Here is a 15,066-nt window from a genome sequence, read left to right as displayed (position 1 = left end):
GCTCCTAGGTTCAGCCTGGCCAGGGCATTGCAGGGGAATGAACCAACAGATGGGAGCTCTTGCTCTCTCTTGTCATTCAAATACATCTTTAAAAGCTGCTTTGGGGCAAATGTTGGTGCGGTAGTTATTAACAATGCCGCTTGCTATACCTGCAGCCCATATCAGTGTCTCAGTTTGAGTCCCGGCTCTGCTTCTGATTCCAGTTTTTCACAGTGGGGGTTAGGGCAAACTCTGACTAAAGATTCCTTTTGGGAAATTGTGAATTTTCACTAAAAAAAAAATTACTGGGACTCAGAGTTTCTAGAACATACACCAGCAACCTTGAGGAATACACTTGTTGAGTCACACAAGCTTTTGCAAAGTGGATTATAATTCTTGGAGAATAAAAACCACCTGGGGAACCCAACGGATCATGGATTTCTAAGCCCCCTCAAGACCTAATGACTTGAGACTAAGGGGTGGAGCCAGGAACCTGCGTTAGGGAAGCATCCCAGGGGACTGGCTTGAGGGGGGCCACAGACGACATTTTGAGAACCCTGATGTGGAGGCTTCAAAGAGGTAATCCGGTTCTCTTGATGAGAAAGTCCTGGCATTCCAAGTTTATACATACACCATTCATTTGGCGATTAGTCATATTGTGCCTTGTGACGCATCTTCTATCTGTGTCATAGGTATTTAAATCTTGACTTTTTAAGTGAACTTTCCAAGTGCTTATCTTACCAAGGCTTCATCAACCCACTGAAAGTGGAGATACCTGGTATGGCTGAACCATCTACGACTCTCAAGTGTCTCACACCAAGTAGCTGCTCACCAAATATTTGTTGATTTATTTTGCTTAGCAACTTTCAATTATAAAAATAAACATCTCCTTCCCCAAAAAGCTGTTAGCAATTGAGTCCGTATGAGCTGGACACAAACAGACCCCAGGCAAGTCCGGCCTCTGGGACGCTGCAGCCCAGTGCCCATAGCACACACCCTGTCCTCTTCCAAGGTGGGGAAATCAGTGCACACCTCACAGCAACACACTCTTCATTACATTTTCCTCAACATTTAATCTCTGTACAGGACCCAGCGACAACACATGTGTAGGCTCTGGCTCAGAACCTGCCTCTCATACCCCTGCCCCAATCATCTCTAACCCATGATGGCTCTTTCCTTCACCCTCTCTCTGAAACCATGCTTTCCTTTTCCTTAAATAAATAAATAAATAAGTAGAAAGAAAGAAAGAAAGAAAGAAAGAAAGAAAGAAAGAAAGAAAGAAAGAAGGAAAGAAGGAAGGAAAGGGAAAGAAAGAGAAAGAAAGAAAGACAGAAAGAAAGAGAGAGAGAGAGAGAAAGATTTTGAGAGACAGAGTGACATGGGGGGTGGGGCATGGAGGAGAGACGGAGTGAGAGATGGATCCTCATCTGCTGGCTCACTCCTCAAATATCTGTAATGGCTGGGGCTGGGCCAGGCCACAGCCAGGAGACTGGAACTCTATCCAGGCCTCCCACCTGGGTGCAGGGGCCCAAGCACTTGAGCCGTCTTCCACTTCTCTCCCAGGCACATCAGCAGGAAGCTGGACTGCAAGGGAAATAGCTGGGATACGACATAGCACCACAAGCAGCAGCTTACCCTGCTGTACCACAACGCTGGCCCGGGGCTCTTCCACGCTAGCATCTAACATCTGCTCTCTCGGTCCTGTTTTCCTCACCACACCTTCATTCCTTCTGAATCCTCCCTCTCTTGTTCTCCCTCGCCACCAGCCCCCATTCCTCAATCTTTCTGCTCTGGTACTAGTTTCTCACATTAGTCAAACGACAGAAAAAATCCTAACAACTGATTTTAAGAAGTGTGAGCTCACTGCTTTGGGTTTTGCACAAGACTGGTAGCAGAGTGCTGCACAGATACTGAGCGAGTGACGAGCAGAGGACAGGAGCCATGCAACTATGGAATGTCCACGTGGGTCACAAGGTCAGCGACAAGCCCACCGTGAGCTGAGACAACTGCAGTCAAGGCAGGTGTCACGGTGCTTTCAGGGATGTCATGAGGGTCAGAGGTCAGTCTAATGGCTGGGGGGTGGGGAAGGGAGAGAGGGAGAGGGAGAGGGAGGGGGGAGAGAGAGAGAGAGAGAGAGAGAGAGAGAGAGAGAGAACATGCTGCAGTCAGGAAGTCGAGGGTAAGTGAACTGACGGAAACAAATCCATCTTGACCTCTGTTATTTCAAGGTCAGGTGCTTGCTTGGCCTTCAGGGTACAAAGGTGACCCAGCTCTCTGCCTCCAGGCCCCCAGGGCTCAGTGTGTCAGGCAGAGGAGCACTGCAGGGTGCCGAGCAGGACACCCACAGCCCACTGCCAGCCAGCAGGCTGAGAGGGTGCTGCTCATTCCACGACAGGTGACGGGGCAGGTTTCACAGGGAGGCGGCAGGATGTTCGAGCTGCACATGTTGACAGGTGCACAGACGCCGGGCAGGCACTACGTGGCACAGTGGAAAGAACAAAGTCCCTCCTCTCTGCAGTTTCCCGACGTTGGAGCCCAGAGTGAGGCAGGTAGCAAGCACCTCAATGCATGAGCTGAGTCATGAAGCCCGGCGCAGGGCGAGTTTTCATGAGGGCAGGGCGATTCCCCATGTCAACACCTTTAGGAATGCGCAGGACATCTCCCTGGCATTCAGCTAAAAAGCAGTTACTCACGGATTAGTGAGGGCAAAGGCAGGAAGCTGAAGGTTTGAAAAATGTAATTATTTCATCCGTACTTGAGTTGGGAGAGCCTCTATCTCATTATTTCTGAAATAAATGCCCATTACATTACTGTATTCAATGAATACTTGACAATAACTGTAAGAGGGAGCTCTCATTCCCAGAAGGCCATGCCTGCTCCCCCTCGCTGGAGCCAGTGCTCTCCCCCCCACAGCCCAGCTACCTGAGGCCTCACAGCTGGCATGAGCCTGTCGGAAGGCACAGGGACAGAACTGCTTGCATGAGGAGGCTAGGGAAACCCGGGCGCTTCGGCTAAGTTCCATACTGGCCGTCATAGGCTGAAGTCGCATAGACAGGCAGGAAACGCTACTCCATAGCCCCACGGGAGCAAGGCCGCACCCACCCGGCCCACCTGACTTCGTGTCTGTCCGCGGGTCCATGATGACAAACTCCGGCCGCAGCTTGCTGACGCGGCGCCCCTTGAGGATGGGCACGAGCCCGCCCAGGTACTCCAGGTAGAGCGTGTAGCAGGGGCCGCCCACTTCCGGGTCGTCCTCTGTGCGCTTCATGGTGCAGTGCAGCCGCTCGTTGCCAGCGGAGGGGTAGCTGACAAAGTCTCGCATGTTGTTGGGGTCTGGAATTGGGGGCTAGAATGAAAGACAAGGGAAGAAAAGGAAGTGCTGAGACCATACCGGGGGAGAGGGAGAGCGTGCCGGGGCAGGCAGGCTGGGACGGTCGCTGCTACTCCCGGGAGACAGGGCTGTGTGGTATGAAACGGTTGACTCCTAACAGAATCCCAGGAAGCTCTGAAACACCTAGGCCGGGGTCCTTGTTCAATACACCGGATCCCTCGGGCGGGCCTGGACGTCGGCATGTCCTAACATGACACTGTAAGGCAGCTTGGGGAAAAGAAAATCCCAAGAGATTCTAAAACCATTATGTTTCAGGAAAAAAGAAACCAGAAGTCAATCTGAGAGTTAGAAGTAAAGACAGAATATGAGTAAGAACCTATGGTAGGGGCTGGAGCTGTGGCGCAGAGGGTTAAAGCCCTGGCCTGCAGTGCTGTGCATCTCATATGGGCAGTGGTTCAAGTCCCGGCTGCCCCACTTCTGATCCAGCTCACCGCTAAAGTGCCTGGGAAAGCAGTGGAAGATGGCACAAGTCCTAGGAAAAAGCTCTTGGCTCCTGAATGTCTCAGCTCCGGCCGTTGTGGCCACTTGAGGAGTGAACAAGTAGACGGAAGACCTTTCTCTCTCTCTCTCTCTCTCTCTCTGCCGCTCTGTAACTCTGCCTTTCCAATAAATAAATAAATCTTTTTTAAAAAAAGAACCTAACAATGACCCACAGATGAACAGCAACTGGCAGGTATCACCCACATGCTGCCACCATACCCAGGCTGGTTTCTGGAGTTAGAGTGACAGACATCAGTGTGACAGACAGCTGACCAAGTGCTGGGGGCCACCTCCCCTCGGCACGGTGCACTGAAAGCAGACCAAGGCCTAGTCTGAAAGCTCCCCCATGAGCTACGGAGCAAGTGACTTAATTTCTACAAAACCTGTTTCCTGTTTCTTTAGGTGAGGATGAGGGCGACGTCCTCCAGGAAGTCAGGACTGCACAGGACAAATGCTAACCAAGCATTCGCTCCTTAGATCACCAGGAAGACACAGGAGCCAAGCTGGCCATGAGAGAGACAGCATCTGCCTCACAAGGCTACCTCCCATGGACACTAACAGAGACGCCTAGGGTGGACTGCAGGCATGGGGGGATGTGTGGGGGATCCTGGGGTGGACTGCAGGCATGGGGGGATGTGGGGGACCCTGAGGTGGACTGCAGGCATGGGGGGATGTGGGGGGGATCCTGGGGTTGACTGCAGGCATGGGGGGATGTGGGGGGATCCTGGGGTGGACTGCAGCCATGGGGGGACGTGGGGGGGGATCCTGGGGTGGACTGCAGCCATGGGGAGACGTGGGGGGGGATCCTGGGGTGGACTGCAGGCATGGGGGGACGTGGGGGAGATCCTGGGGTGGACTGCAGCCATGGGGGGATGTGGGGGAGATCCTGGGGTTGACTGCAGGCATGGGGGGATGTGGGGGATCCTGGGGTGGACTGCAGGCATGGGGGGACGTGGGGGACCCTGGGGTGGACTGCAGGCATGGGGGGACGTGGGGGAGATCCTGGGGTGGACTGCAGGCATGGGGGGACGTGGGGATCCTAGGGTGGACTGCAGGCATGGGGGGATGTGTGGGGGATCCTGGGGTGGACTGCAGGCATGGGGGGATGTGGGGGACTCTGGGGTGGACTGCAGGCATGGGGGGATGTGGGGGGGATCCTGGGGTGGACTGCAGGCATGGGGGGATGTGGGGGGATCCTGGGGTGGACTGCAGCCATGGGGGGATGTGGGGGGATCCTGGGGTGGACTGCAGCCATGGGGGGACGTGGGGGGGATCCTGGGGTGGACTGCAGGCATGGGGGGACATGGGGGATCCTGCAGAGCACTGGTCAAGAAGCAGACAAGACCCTGTACACCTGCTCTGGCCCCTTACTGGTCTCTCCTGCTTCTGCCCACCTCCTGGCAAGCAGCAGGAGCAAGACAGGAGAGGCAGGAGAAAAGGGGAATGGAGACTTTACCTTGATAGTAGGGATGAAGGCAGTGGAGAGGTAGGAGCAGAGGCGAGGGGGCAGGGTCAGCTTGCTGGCGTCCTTGTCCTCTCGGAGGGCACTGGCGATGGCCTGCTGGCACAGCAGCTGCAGGCTGGACACCCGATGCTCCACACGAACCACATACAGGGCTGGGCCCGAAGCCATCAGCAGCCGGGAGTCTCGGTGGCCCCAGCAGATGGAAATGATGGGGCGCTGCCAGAAAGTGAAGAGGAGGCGACGTGAGCTTTTGCTCTGGTGGTAGACAAGGGAAGGGTTCATGCCTTGTCCAAGCAGGATGCAGCGAGCCGCCAGCTTTGAATATTAAAGCGCCACAGGAAAGGTTAAATGTTGTATTATAAGAATTCAGTGTTTTCACTGAAAAGCAGTTAGAAATCCAGCGGCAGCATATTTTATGAAGTCCGTCACATGGATTATCTCACTGAATTTGGGGCCTAACACCGGTGCTGCTCTGCAAAGTGCTGTCTCCACTCAGGGGGCAGCCATGTGTACAGCCACCCATGCTCTCACCAAAGCACTGGTCACCTGGATCCCAGATTACACAGGGCTCGTTTCCCTGGCTTAAGGAGGGGGCAGGGCAGATAACGCCCCTCCCTTCTGTTCCGGAGGCAGCATTTGTGTCAGATCAACAGCTGATGTGGGGTCACCAGCAGGGTGACCTGGGGGCAACTAGAGAACGCCGGAGGCCGCCCACCTTTCTCATGAGTCAAACAGGAGCACCGAGGATCAGAGGGGACAGTCATGTCACAGTGCTCTGGGACTCACCAAAGGTCACTACCCAGCCACCTGTGATGAGACAGGGCCGGGAAGGAGAGCAGAGCGCTCCCTGGAGAGGGGACAGGGAGGAAGCCAGTTCCTGGGCTGGCCTCGCTAAGGGTTTGCAGCCACCATTTTCTTTGAAAAGGCAGGCTGAAATCCAGAAATGCCAGTGAGAAACTTCGTGTACTGAAAACACCCAGAGCTCAGGGCACCGTCTGAGAGCAGCCAGGGAAGGAAGAAACAGGGGAGGGCTGTGACAGAGAAGCAGCCAGGGGCTTGCTCATTCCGATTCAGACAGACCGAGTGTTCATTTAATGAGGTCTCAAGGGGTTTCAAAGATCAGACATGGAAGTATCAGCTCTTTTCTAAGGACAGATAGGACAGAGTTTTCACAACACTTTAGTGACAAACATCAAGATAAAAGGAGCACACAAAGACATTTCCTTAAAACAGCCTCTAGGGTCCACCAATCCTGGTTTCAGCTTCAAAGCAAACTGCAAGGCTGACGGTAATTCGTCTTCCGGTTCCCCTGTACAAGCCACGCAGCCCCTGAGTCGGACAGTGTGTTTTGTCCGTCACGGAATCTGGAACGCATCTAGGGGCTCGTGGAGCCCTTCCAGGATGAGCCTCTCATGAGGTCACCCCGCACAGGAGCTGCTAACGCAGGGAAAAGCAGGCACCGGCAAGACAGGGAAGATGGCACATACTTTTCAGGTGTCACCAACCCCACAAGTTCAGGTTACAACACGGGTTCTATTAGTACCAAAGTTCTCCTTGATCTTGGAGACACACTGCTTCCGCTTAGCCCTGGGCCCCCACGTGGAGCTCTCCTGAAAACAGCTGTCAGCCAGCACAAGCCTGGCTGCGCGGGAGGCAGCCATTCCGGGTGGTTCCTTCCTCCAGCATCCCACTTCGCTTCTGCTGCTGTCCCTGAGGTGACAATGGTCATAACGGCAGGGATCACTTACCCTCCCGTTCTCCTGCCCCTCCCTACGCCTGGACCTGTCAGAGCCACTGCTGTCATTATGACAGATACTCATCACACATACCTTTGTACCAAGCCTTCAGCTATCACACAGACTCAGAAGGTATGAGATCCCTCCGCCAGGGGCCTGCATCGTGAAGCAGCAGGTTAAACCTCTGCTCGCCGTGTCGGCGTTCCACATCAGAAGGCGGGCGCTAGTACCAGCTGCTCTGCTTCCAATCCAGCTCCCTCAAACAAGCCAGGGAAGGCAGCAGATGATGGCCCACGTGTCTGGGCCTCTGCCATGCATGCAGGAGACTTGGAAGGAGCTCCAGGCTCCTGGCTTCAGGCTGGCTCAGCCCTGGCTCTTGTGGCCATTTGGGGAGTGAACCAGGGGATGGAAGATCTCTTTCCTACTGTCTCGCCCTGTCACTCTTTCAAAAAACAAACCCCTCTGTTCCTGTCACTTCTGTCAACACCAGCCATGGCACTGCATTCTAACCGCACACTAAGTGCTTACATCTCATACCTCACAACCGTCTCTATCACATCAGCATGGCATCTAACATAGGTGGAAACCACAAGAGGCTACGTCATCTTAGAGTAACTGGGACAGCTCGTGCCACAAGGTGCGGCCTTGTGTATGTGTCAGTACATTGATATATTGTGTCAAGTTTCACTGACAATTTTACCTGTCAATCACAAATAAAGCCATGAACCCAAACTCTTCCCTTAACTCCCTTGGTCGAGGCTACTTTCCTCAGAAACCCAGGAAACAACATGCCTACAGAAAGGCCAGTTGACCAGAGGAGACACTGGCTGTGTTTCCCTGCCGTAAGACCACTGTCGGCAAATGGATCATGAACCACAGAAAAGAGCCCATGGTCACAAAGGTCCACAGCGGGTGGCAGTGACCGCGCCAGGCAGGACCATGAGGAGACCACAGAACTGCAGATCCGGGAGGTGACGGAAGACTGTGCTTCTCCAAACGGGATGTTGCCTTCACTCAGCCACGTAGCAGTCAGAGGACGCGAATGACTAACGGACGGGCTTCTAGGACCCGGGGAAGTCGCCAGTTTGGCCTGGAGAATGACACTGGAGGGTCTCAAGGCAGGAATTACTATCTGGAGCAAGGTTAGAGGAAATTCCTGCTCTGCTACAACAGGGCGAGGACACCAACAGACACTCGCATTAGACACTCTGGGGTGCAGCACTCACTTGTCCACGTCGGTGACAGCTTATTTTAGAGAGGGGGTGGGGATACATCTTAAAGTTCCTATAGCATTTACTGCAGGAAAGATGATAAAGTTGCAAAAAAAAAGTGTTGGTACCTTTGTGAATATTTATAAAGCTACATTGGTTAAAAAAAAAAAGAGAGAGAGAGAACTTACAATGAGAACCGCTGTTCTTGTCTCAAGGTTCTGAGGTGTCAGTGATGTGGGAAAACCAATTTTTATGAGTGCCACTTAATCAGTGGTCAGGGGGCAGAGCCGTGGCCTCTGGGATGCCTGCAAACCCACAGAAGGTCCCTTTGTAACACATCATCTTACTTTGAAAAGCCACATTTTCTCTCCTGCTGCTGCTCTGTTTTCCTAGGCCATTTACTGGCCCTCCACCTTGCTATAAGGCTCTCGCTATGGATGTTCTGTGGTTCTGGAACGGACAAGAGTCAAAACGGAAGTGACTGCGCATGCCCAGAGTCGTGGGGGTGGGCAGTTTTGAAAGCCAAGTCTTATTTTGGTTCCCCCCAGGCAGCCACCCCGGGTTCAGCAGTGCTTGCACACAGACCTCGCCACACAGCGCCTTTCCTCCCTGGGAATGCCCACCTAGCGCACGGGCTGCTCCGGAGAAGCCTTGGTCACATACGGGTCCACCCAGATGCAGCTCCTGCGGGGCAGTTTTTATTCGAACAGCTGCTATTAGGAGAAGCTCAGCTGTAAGTTGTGGCTCTCATCTCGTTCTCAAATCAGCAGTCTGACTCTGTTTGGAACTAACGGTTACACTCCCGATGACACCCACATTTTAACTGTGTATGGAGGCTCACGCTTTCTGCACGTTTCAATCCGAGGCAAGAGGGTATGGAAATGAACTGCATTCCCAGGAGTGCTGGGTGGCAACCCTGGGCTTCCGCCAGTGTGCAGAGCAGTGAGAGCCAGGAGGCTGGGGAGGACGCAGCACTCACAGGGCGGGTGCAGGTGCGCACCACAGACAGGCGAGTTGCTCCTGTCTGGACACCGGGAGTTGCGGTCCTTCAGCGACAGAGGGTGCGGCTGCTCTACCTCGCTCCCCCAGCATGGCAGCAGGGGATACATTAGTCGTGGCATCAACTCCTCACTATATCACCTCCTTTCCTGCCACCATGCATATCTGCCATGCGCCACCCAATCACTTACTCGTCTACTGGGATGTTCATTGGCTATTTGGTAATAGTTGTTACACACACACCATCAGCCAAATACATTCCAGGTATGAGGGATCAACACTGAGCAAAATCCATTCCCTGCCCTAAAGGGGCTTACATTCTGGTGGTAGGGAGAGGGATCAACACCTTATTCTTCAACAGGAGAGCAAATGTCAGGAAGTAGAAATGAGGGTGTGTGAGCAGAAGCCTGACCGAAATGAGGGAATTTGCTTAATTAATTGAAATTGACAGCTTTCTCACTACATGTTTTTGTATATAGCAGTGAGTTGCCTGGAATCTTCTAAAAATGTAAAAGGAACAAAAAGCAGGGTGTCCTTTACCTAGTAAAAATAAGCTGTATAAGCAGATTAAAGTGAACACAACAAAGGAGTCGGAGTTAACTACACCGGCCCCAGACAGAGTAAGGTTTGGGCTGAGGCCCTGGCAGCCAGGAGCCGATCTCTCCGACAGCCAGGACTCTCCCAGCCGCCCTTCCCCACATTTTGTTCCTGTGTGTGCAGCCACCTCTAGGAACGGGGAGTGAGTGTGGGCGTGTGTGTGTGTGTCCTAAAGGAAAGGAACCTAGTAGAAGGGATGGTTCAAGCATAAACAGGCAGGTATAAAGTTCACTTTAAAACTATCACCATCAGGCTGGGATGGCTAACGCCAAGGCAAGTGCTGAATACGAAGTTACAATGATTTGGCCACCAACTAAATTATAATAATAAAAGCTAGCTCAAAGATCAAATATCATTTTTAAAAGGACACAACCATTCCTATATTTTCTTTTTAGATTTATTTACTTGAAAGGCAGTTACAGAGAGGCAGCAGCAGTGGCAGAGAGAGACAGAGACAGAGAGAAGAGAGAAGAGAGAAGAGAGAAGAGAGAAGAGAGAAGAGGTCTTCCATCTGCTGGCTCACCCCTAAATGGGGTGACGGCTGGAGCTGGGCCAATCTGAAGCCAGGAGCCAGGAGCTTCTTCCTGGTCTCCCACACAGGTGCAGGGGCCCAAGGATTTAGGCCATCTTCCACTGCTTTCCTAGGCCATAGCAGAGTTGGATCGGAAGGTAGAGCAGCTAGGACTTGAACCGGTGCCCATATGGGATGCTGGCGCTGCAGGCAGTGGCTTTACTGGCTACGGCACAGTGCCGGGCCCCATTCTTGTATTTTCTAAGCACAGCACCCACAAAGGACTTTCTCATCCAGTCACAGCAAACCACAGGAAGAGCAAAACCCTGGTAGTTTTATGAGAATAGGCAGTTTCTCCTCAACAAACAGGCAAATACGTTTTTGCTGTATGATTTTCCTTCAAGAGTAAAGAAGTATGTGAACAGGGCTGGTGCCGCCACCTGCGACACCAGCATCCCATATGTTGCCATTTCAAGTCCTGGCCGCTCCACTTCCAATCCAGCTCCCTGCTGGTATGCCTGGGAAAGCAGCTGAAGATGACCCAAATCTTTGAGCCTCTACAGCAAGGTGAGAGACCTGGAAGAGTCTCCTGGCTCCTGGCTTAGGCCTGGTCCAGCCCCAGCCATTGCAGACATTTGGGGAGGGATCTCTCTCTCTGTAACTCTAACTTTCAAATAAATAAAAGAAGTCTTAAAAAATACATTTTTTTAAAAGGTCGTGACCACAGATGTAACTCCTTTGATTTTTCTGTTCCCAAACCAAGCATCTTCCTACAGAATACTGGCATAGCGAGATCCTCCCCAGTTTGCCTTTAATGCCAGTTAACAAAACAAGACAAAAATGCAGATCCAACTTATTGCAGTCGACAAACGTCAGTCAGTAAGGCTAACTTTAAAAATCTGTTATATCAGACTGTCAGACATGCAAGTATATAGACATGTCACAGACAACAGCTAATAGATAAATGACAGGAATCTGAATTACAACATGTATGATAGGGAGGAAAATAAATTACAGTATAGTTCCTTCAGCCACAGGCATTGCTGCTATGAGTAAATCAAGAGAATAAATTGTAAAACTGATGCTCCCATTGTATCAGACAACAGCTTCATGTGCAATAACCTATAATCGAATTAAGTTGGAGGCTGGCGCCGTGGCTCACTAGGCTAATCCTCCACCTGCAGCGCCAGCACCCCAGGTTCTAGTCCCAGTTGGGGCGCTGGTTCTAGTCCTGGTTGCTCCTCTTCCAGGCCAGCTCTCTGCTGTGGCCCAGGAAGGCAGTGGAGGATGGCCCAAGTGCTTGGGCCCTGCACCCGCATGGGAGACCAGGAGGAAGCACCTGGCTCCTGGCTTCAGATCGGCGCAGCGCGCCGGCCGTGGCGGCCATTTGGGAGGTGAACCAACGGAAGGAAGACCTTTCTCTCTGTCTCTCTCTCTCATTGTCTAACTGCCTGTCAAAAAAAAAAATTAAGAATTAAGTTGGAAATAAGTTATGCAAGGTAACTTGTACTTAGTTCTGTTTACGAGCAGTCCAATGCATTTCCTAACCTCCTTCCTGCTACAAAAACGTCTCTGCCCTTGGACTCGTTCAACAGCACAGCACAGCACAGCTCACACGTAATTTCAGATTCATCACAGACAAGAGCTAAGCTTTGCTACATATAATTAATACTGTACTTGATTTTTAATGATGTCATTATTTAACCATTATTGCTCAGTTTTTTCCCAACAGTTGAAAGGACTTCAAGTGAAAAACAGAATCAACAATTTATTAAAATGCTAAGATGCTATAGGGATATTTTTCCAAAAGGGAATCAGTCAAGCCCCTCTCTTATCCCTGAGCCCCAACAGTTCAAATTCAAGATCCATGTTAGTTTACTGTGACAGTTACTGAGAACTTTTTAAATGGTTAAACAGCAACCAAGGCTCTGCTATTGTCTAGGCACAGTGAAGTTCAGAGAAATGAAGAAAACATGGCCTCTGATTTCAAGAAAACAAAACCAGCAGGCAGAGAAGTGCAATCTACGCCCAAGTTATTAAGCACCTGGAGGACCCAGAGGAGAGGGTCACAACCTGCTGAGGCGGCCCGGAGGAAGGCGGACTTCCTCGCGCTGAGAGGTCGGGCAGGACATTCTCCGCACAGGAGCAGACCGGGCTGGAGGGGTGCCCTATGGCAGACAGGACAGTGGCCAGGCTGAATGGGGGTGGTGCGTCTCAGCACTTGAGCTCACAGATGTTCCAGCAAACACAAAAGCTTTATAAACTCCATGAGAGCAGAAAACTCCCATCCCCTCCTACTTAGCTCTCATGGTTTGAATGGGTGCCCATTAACCTTCACTTCTTTATAAATTATTTGGTCTCTGGCATTTTATTGTAGCACCAGAAAATGGGCTAAGACGTTGTCTTTTGGTTAGGCTAGAGATCAAAGCTAACATAAGATATGAATATAAAGAACACACAGACTCGTGGTTTAAACAATCACCAGAAAGACTAAAGAAAGCCCATGCTGACTTGAGTCCCCCCAACCTCTGCTCCTGATCGTGAATTATTTACTGAGCACGTCTTACGTTCCAGGCAGTGCACTGACAGTAGGATCATGACTGTAAACAGGGTCATCTCTTCCCCAACCTCAACTCTACAGGGATGCTAACACCCATGTTTATTGTCAAACGAATGGTCTCAAGTCGATCTTGCTTCAGCAATTCCTTGGGCTCACTTTACCACTTGGAACTATTTCACTCCTACAACAGGAATTAGACATTCCTACCCAATGGCAACTTTCCATTGTTTTATGACTTCCTCTTGAATATGTCTTCTTAGGACTCTACACGTCCCAGGATCAGGCCACCCAGACTCCAAGGCCGCCCGTTTTCGTAACTTCGGTAGCAGCTCCCTAGATGCCTTACAGGTTTCTTTCTTTCTTGCAGTTGCTTTGGTCTTTCTGCCACGCTGATTTACCCAGCTCCTAGTTTTAGGTACTCTACCACGTCTGACTCCAGGACCGCAGAGGAGCGGGCGGCACTGACATTCAGATGGCGCTCTCCAGCTCTGGCTGGGACTTCTTCCCAGCTCATCATCGTGATCCCACAGCCTCTTCCCCACTGCACTGACGCCAAGTCTTCACGGTTTCTCATCTTGCCTCTCACTTTGTTGAGAGGAGAGAAGCTGTCCTGTCCTAAGTCCTGTGGTTTTCCCCGTCTCTCCTTGCACGACTCCTTCACACTGACCTCCCCACCGTCTGCAAACCACATCTTCCAACCTGCCCTTGTCCCACACTGATCTGCTTCCTTCTTTTGTCTTGAAGCCTTTTTATTTGCTTACAGACATGGTTCTAGTCTCCATTTCCAGTTACCGTCCTCGTTGCCTTTCCTTCAGACCTTGCCAAGTCAGCTGCTGGAGCTATTATCTCCAGCACCTTAAAACAACTGTGTACACAGCTAACAGATTGGCCGGCTGGATGAATAAATCCTGTACAATGGGACTTCCACCACTATTATTCTACTGAGACCATCTGCTGACCTGAGGACCTCCAAATCCAATGTCCCGTGTGGACATTCCACTGCTGTCTTCTTGCTTGACGTTTTCCCTTTACTGGCTCTCCATGACAATATTTTTCTATCTCATCCTTCTTTTTGCCACTTGTTAAATAAAGGCGACTCTGCTATCCAAGTTCTATGACTGGTTTTCATTTCCACTCCTTTTGGCCAAGATTATAGCAACACCAATATCAGATTAGTCTTCCAAAGTTCTGCCCTGCCTCTCCTTTGCTCATAAAATAAAAATACATGTTGGCCAGTGCTTTTGTTTAAATGCGTCCCCCCAATATTCATGCTGAAATCTAACTCCCTTGTGGAATTAGGAGATGAGACCTTTGGAATCTGATTCAGTCACGAGGGCTCTACCTGCAAGAATGGGATTAGCATCCCTTACAAGAGATGCAGAAGGGAGCTCCTGCCTCGCTCTGCCCCCTCCAGCCTGAGGATGCAACGAGGTGCCAGCCACAGAGCAGAGAGAGTCCTTATCAGACATCACATTTGCCAGCACCTGCTCTTTAACTTCTGGGCCTTCAGAGCTGTGAGAACTGAGCTTTTATTATTTACAAATTACCTGGCCTAAGGTATTTTGTTACAGCAACCTGAAGGAACCGAAACAGCCAGGGACTTCCGACACGACACACACGTGGTCTGAACACACTTCTCTATTCTTACATCATGCTGTTTCCCTTCCTAGAACCTATACTGGAGTCCCACTATTTCTATTTCTATAAGCATTTCACTATTGTTTCCTGCCCCCTCCACACCCCTCCTCTTAGAAGTCACGCTATGACTGCCAGTAGCTAAACTGAGAAATGATACAAATGGCATATTTCAAGTTAACCTGATCCCTGGGAATTGAATAACTCACCAAGCAACGCATAGTGAGCAGATGGGCAACTCTAAGGCCCATTGACCCAGTCAAGGGCTCACTGGTCCAGTCAACCTGTGTCCACTGAGGCCTGATCAGGAAGCAGGCCCTGGTCTCAGCACTTAAGTGACAATGTAAGATCTGCGAAGTTGCTTCTCTCAGGCCACATATATTCCAATGGGATGAAACGACTACCCAAATAATAAAGAACTCCAGATTATGCTAAGTGCCAAGACACAAAGAGCAGAATCGAACAGCAGCAGCTGTGAGGGAGTGGACAGCACGTGGTGAAC

The 15,066-nt window shown here is 51.1% G+C and overlaps 1 protein-coding gene across 1 annotated transcript in view; it reads right to left on the bottom strand.

Annotated features, from left to right (window-relative positions):
- Positions 1-15,066, bottom strand: part of TULP4 (TUB like protein 4) — a 252,394-nt gene that overhangs the window by 21,460 nt on the left and 215,868 nt on the right. Inside the window, exons 8-9 of the mRNA XM_062186989.1 lie at positions 5,307-5,531; positions 3,091-3,325 (exon numbers count right to left, since the gene is read on the bottom strand). Of these exons, the coding sequence (XP_062042973.1) occupies positions 3,091-3,325; positions 5,307-5,531 (460 nt within the window). The remainder of the gene's footprint in view (positions 1-3,090; positions 3,326-5,306; positions 5,532-15,066) is intronic.

Source organism: Lepus europaeus, chromosome 3 (assembly GCF_033115175.1).
Source record: "Lepus europaeus isolate LE1 chromosome 3, mLepTim1.pri, whole genome shotgun sequence".
Classification (NCBI taxonomy): Eukaryota; Metazoa; Chordata; class Mammalia; order Lagomorpha; family Leporidae; genus Lepus; species Lepus europaeus.
Note: the sequence above shows the minus strand (reverse complement) of the source record. Positions and strands in the feature narration are given on the sequence as shown.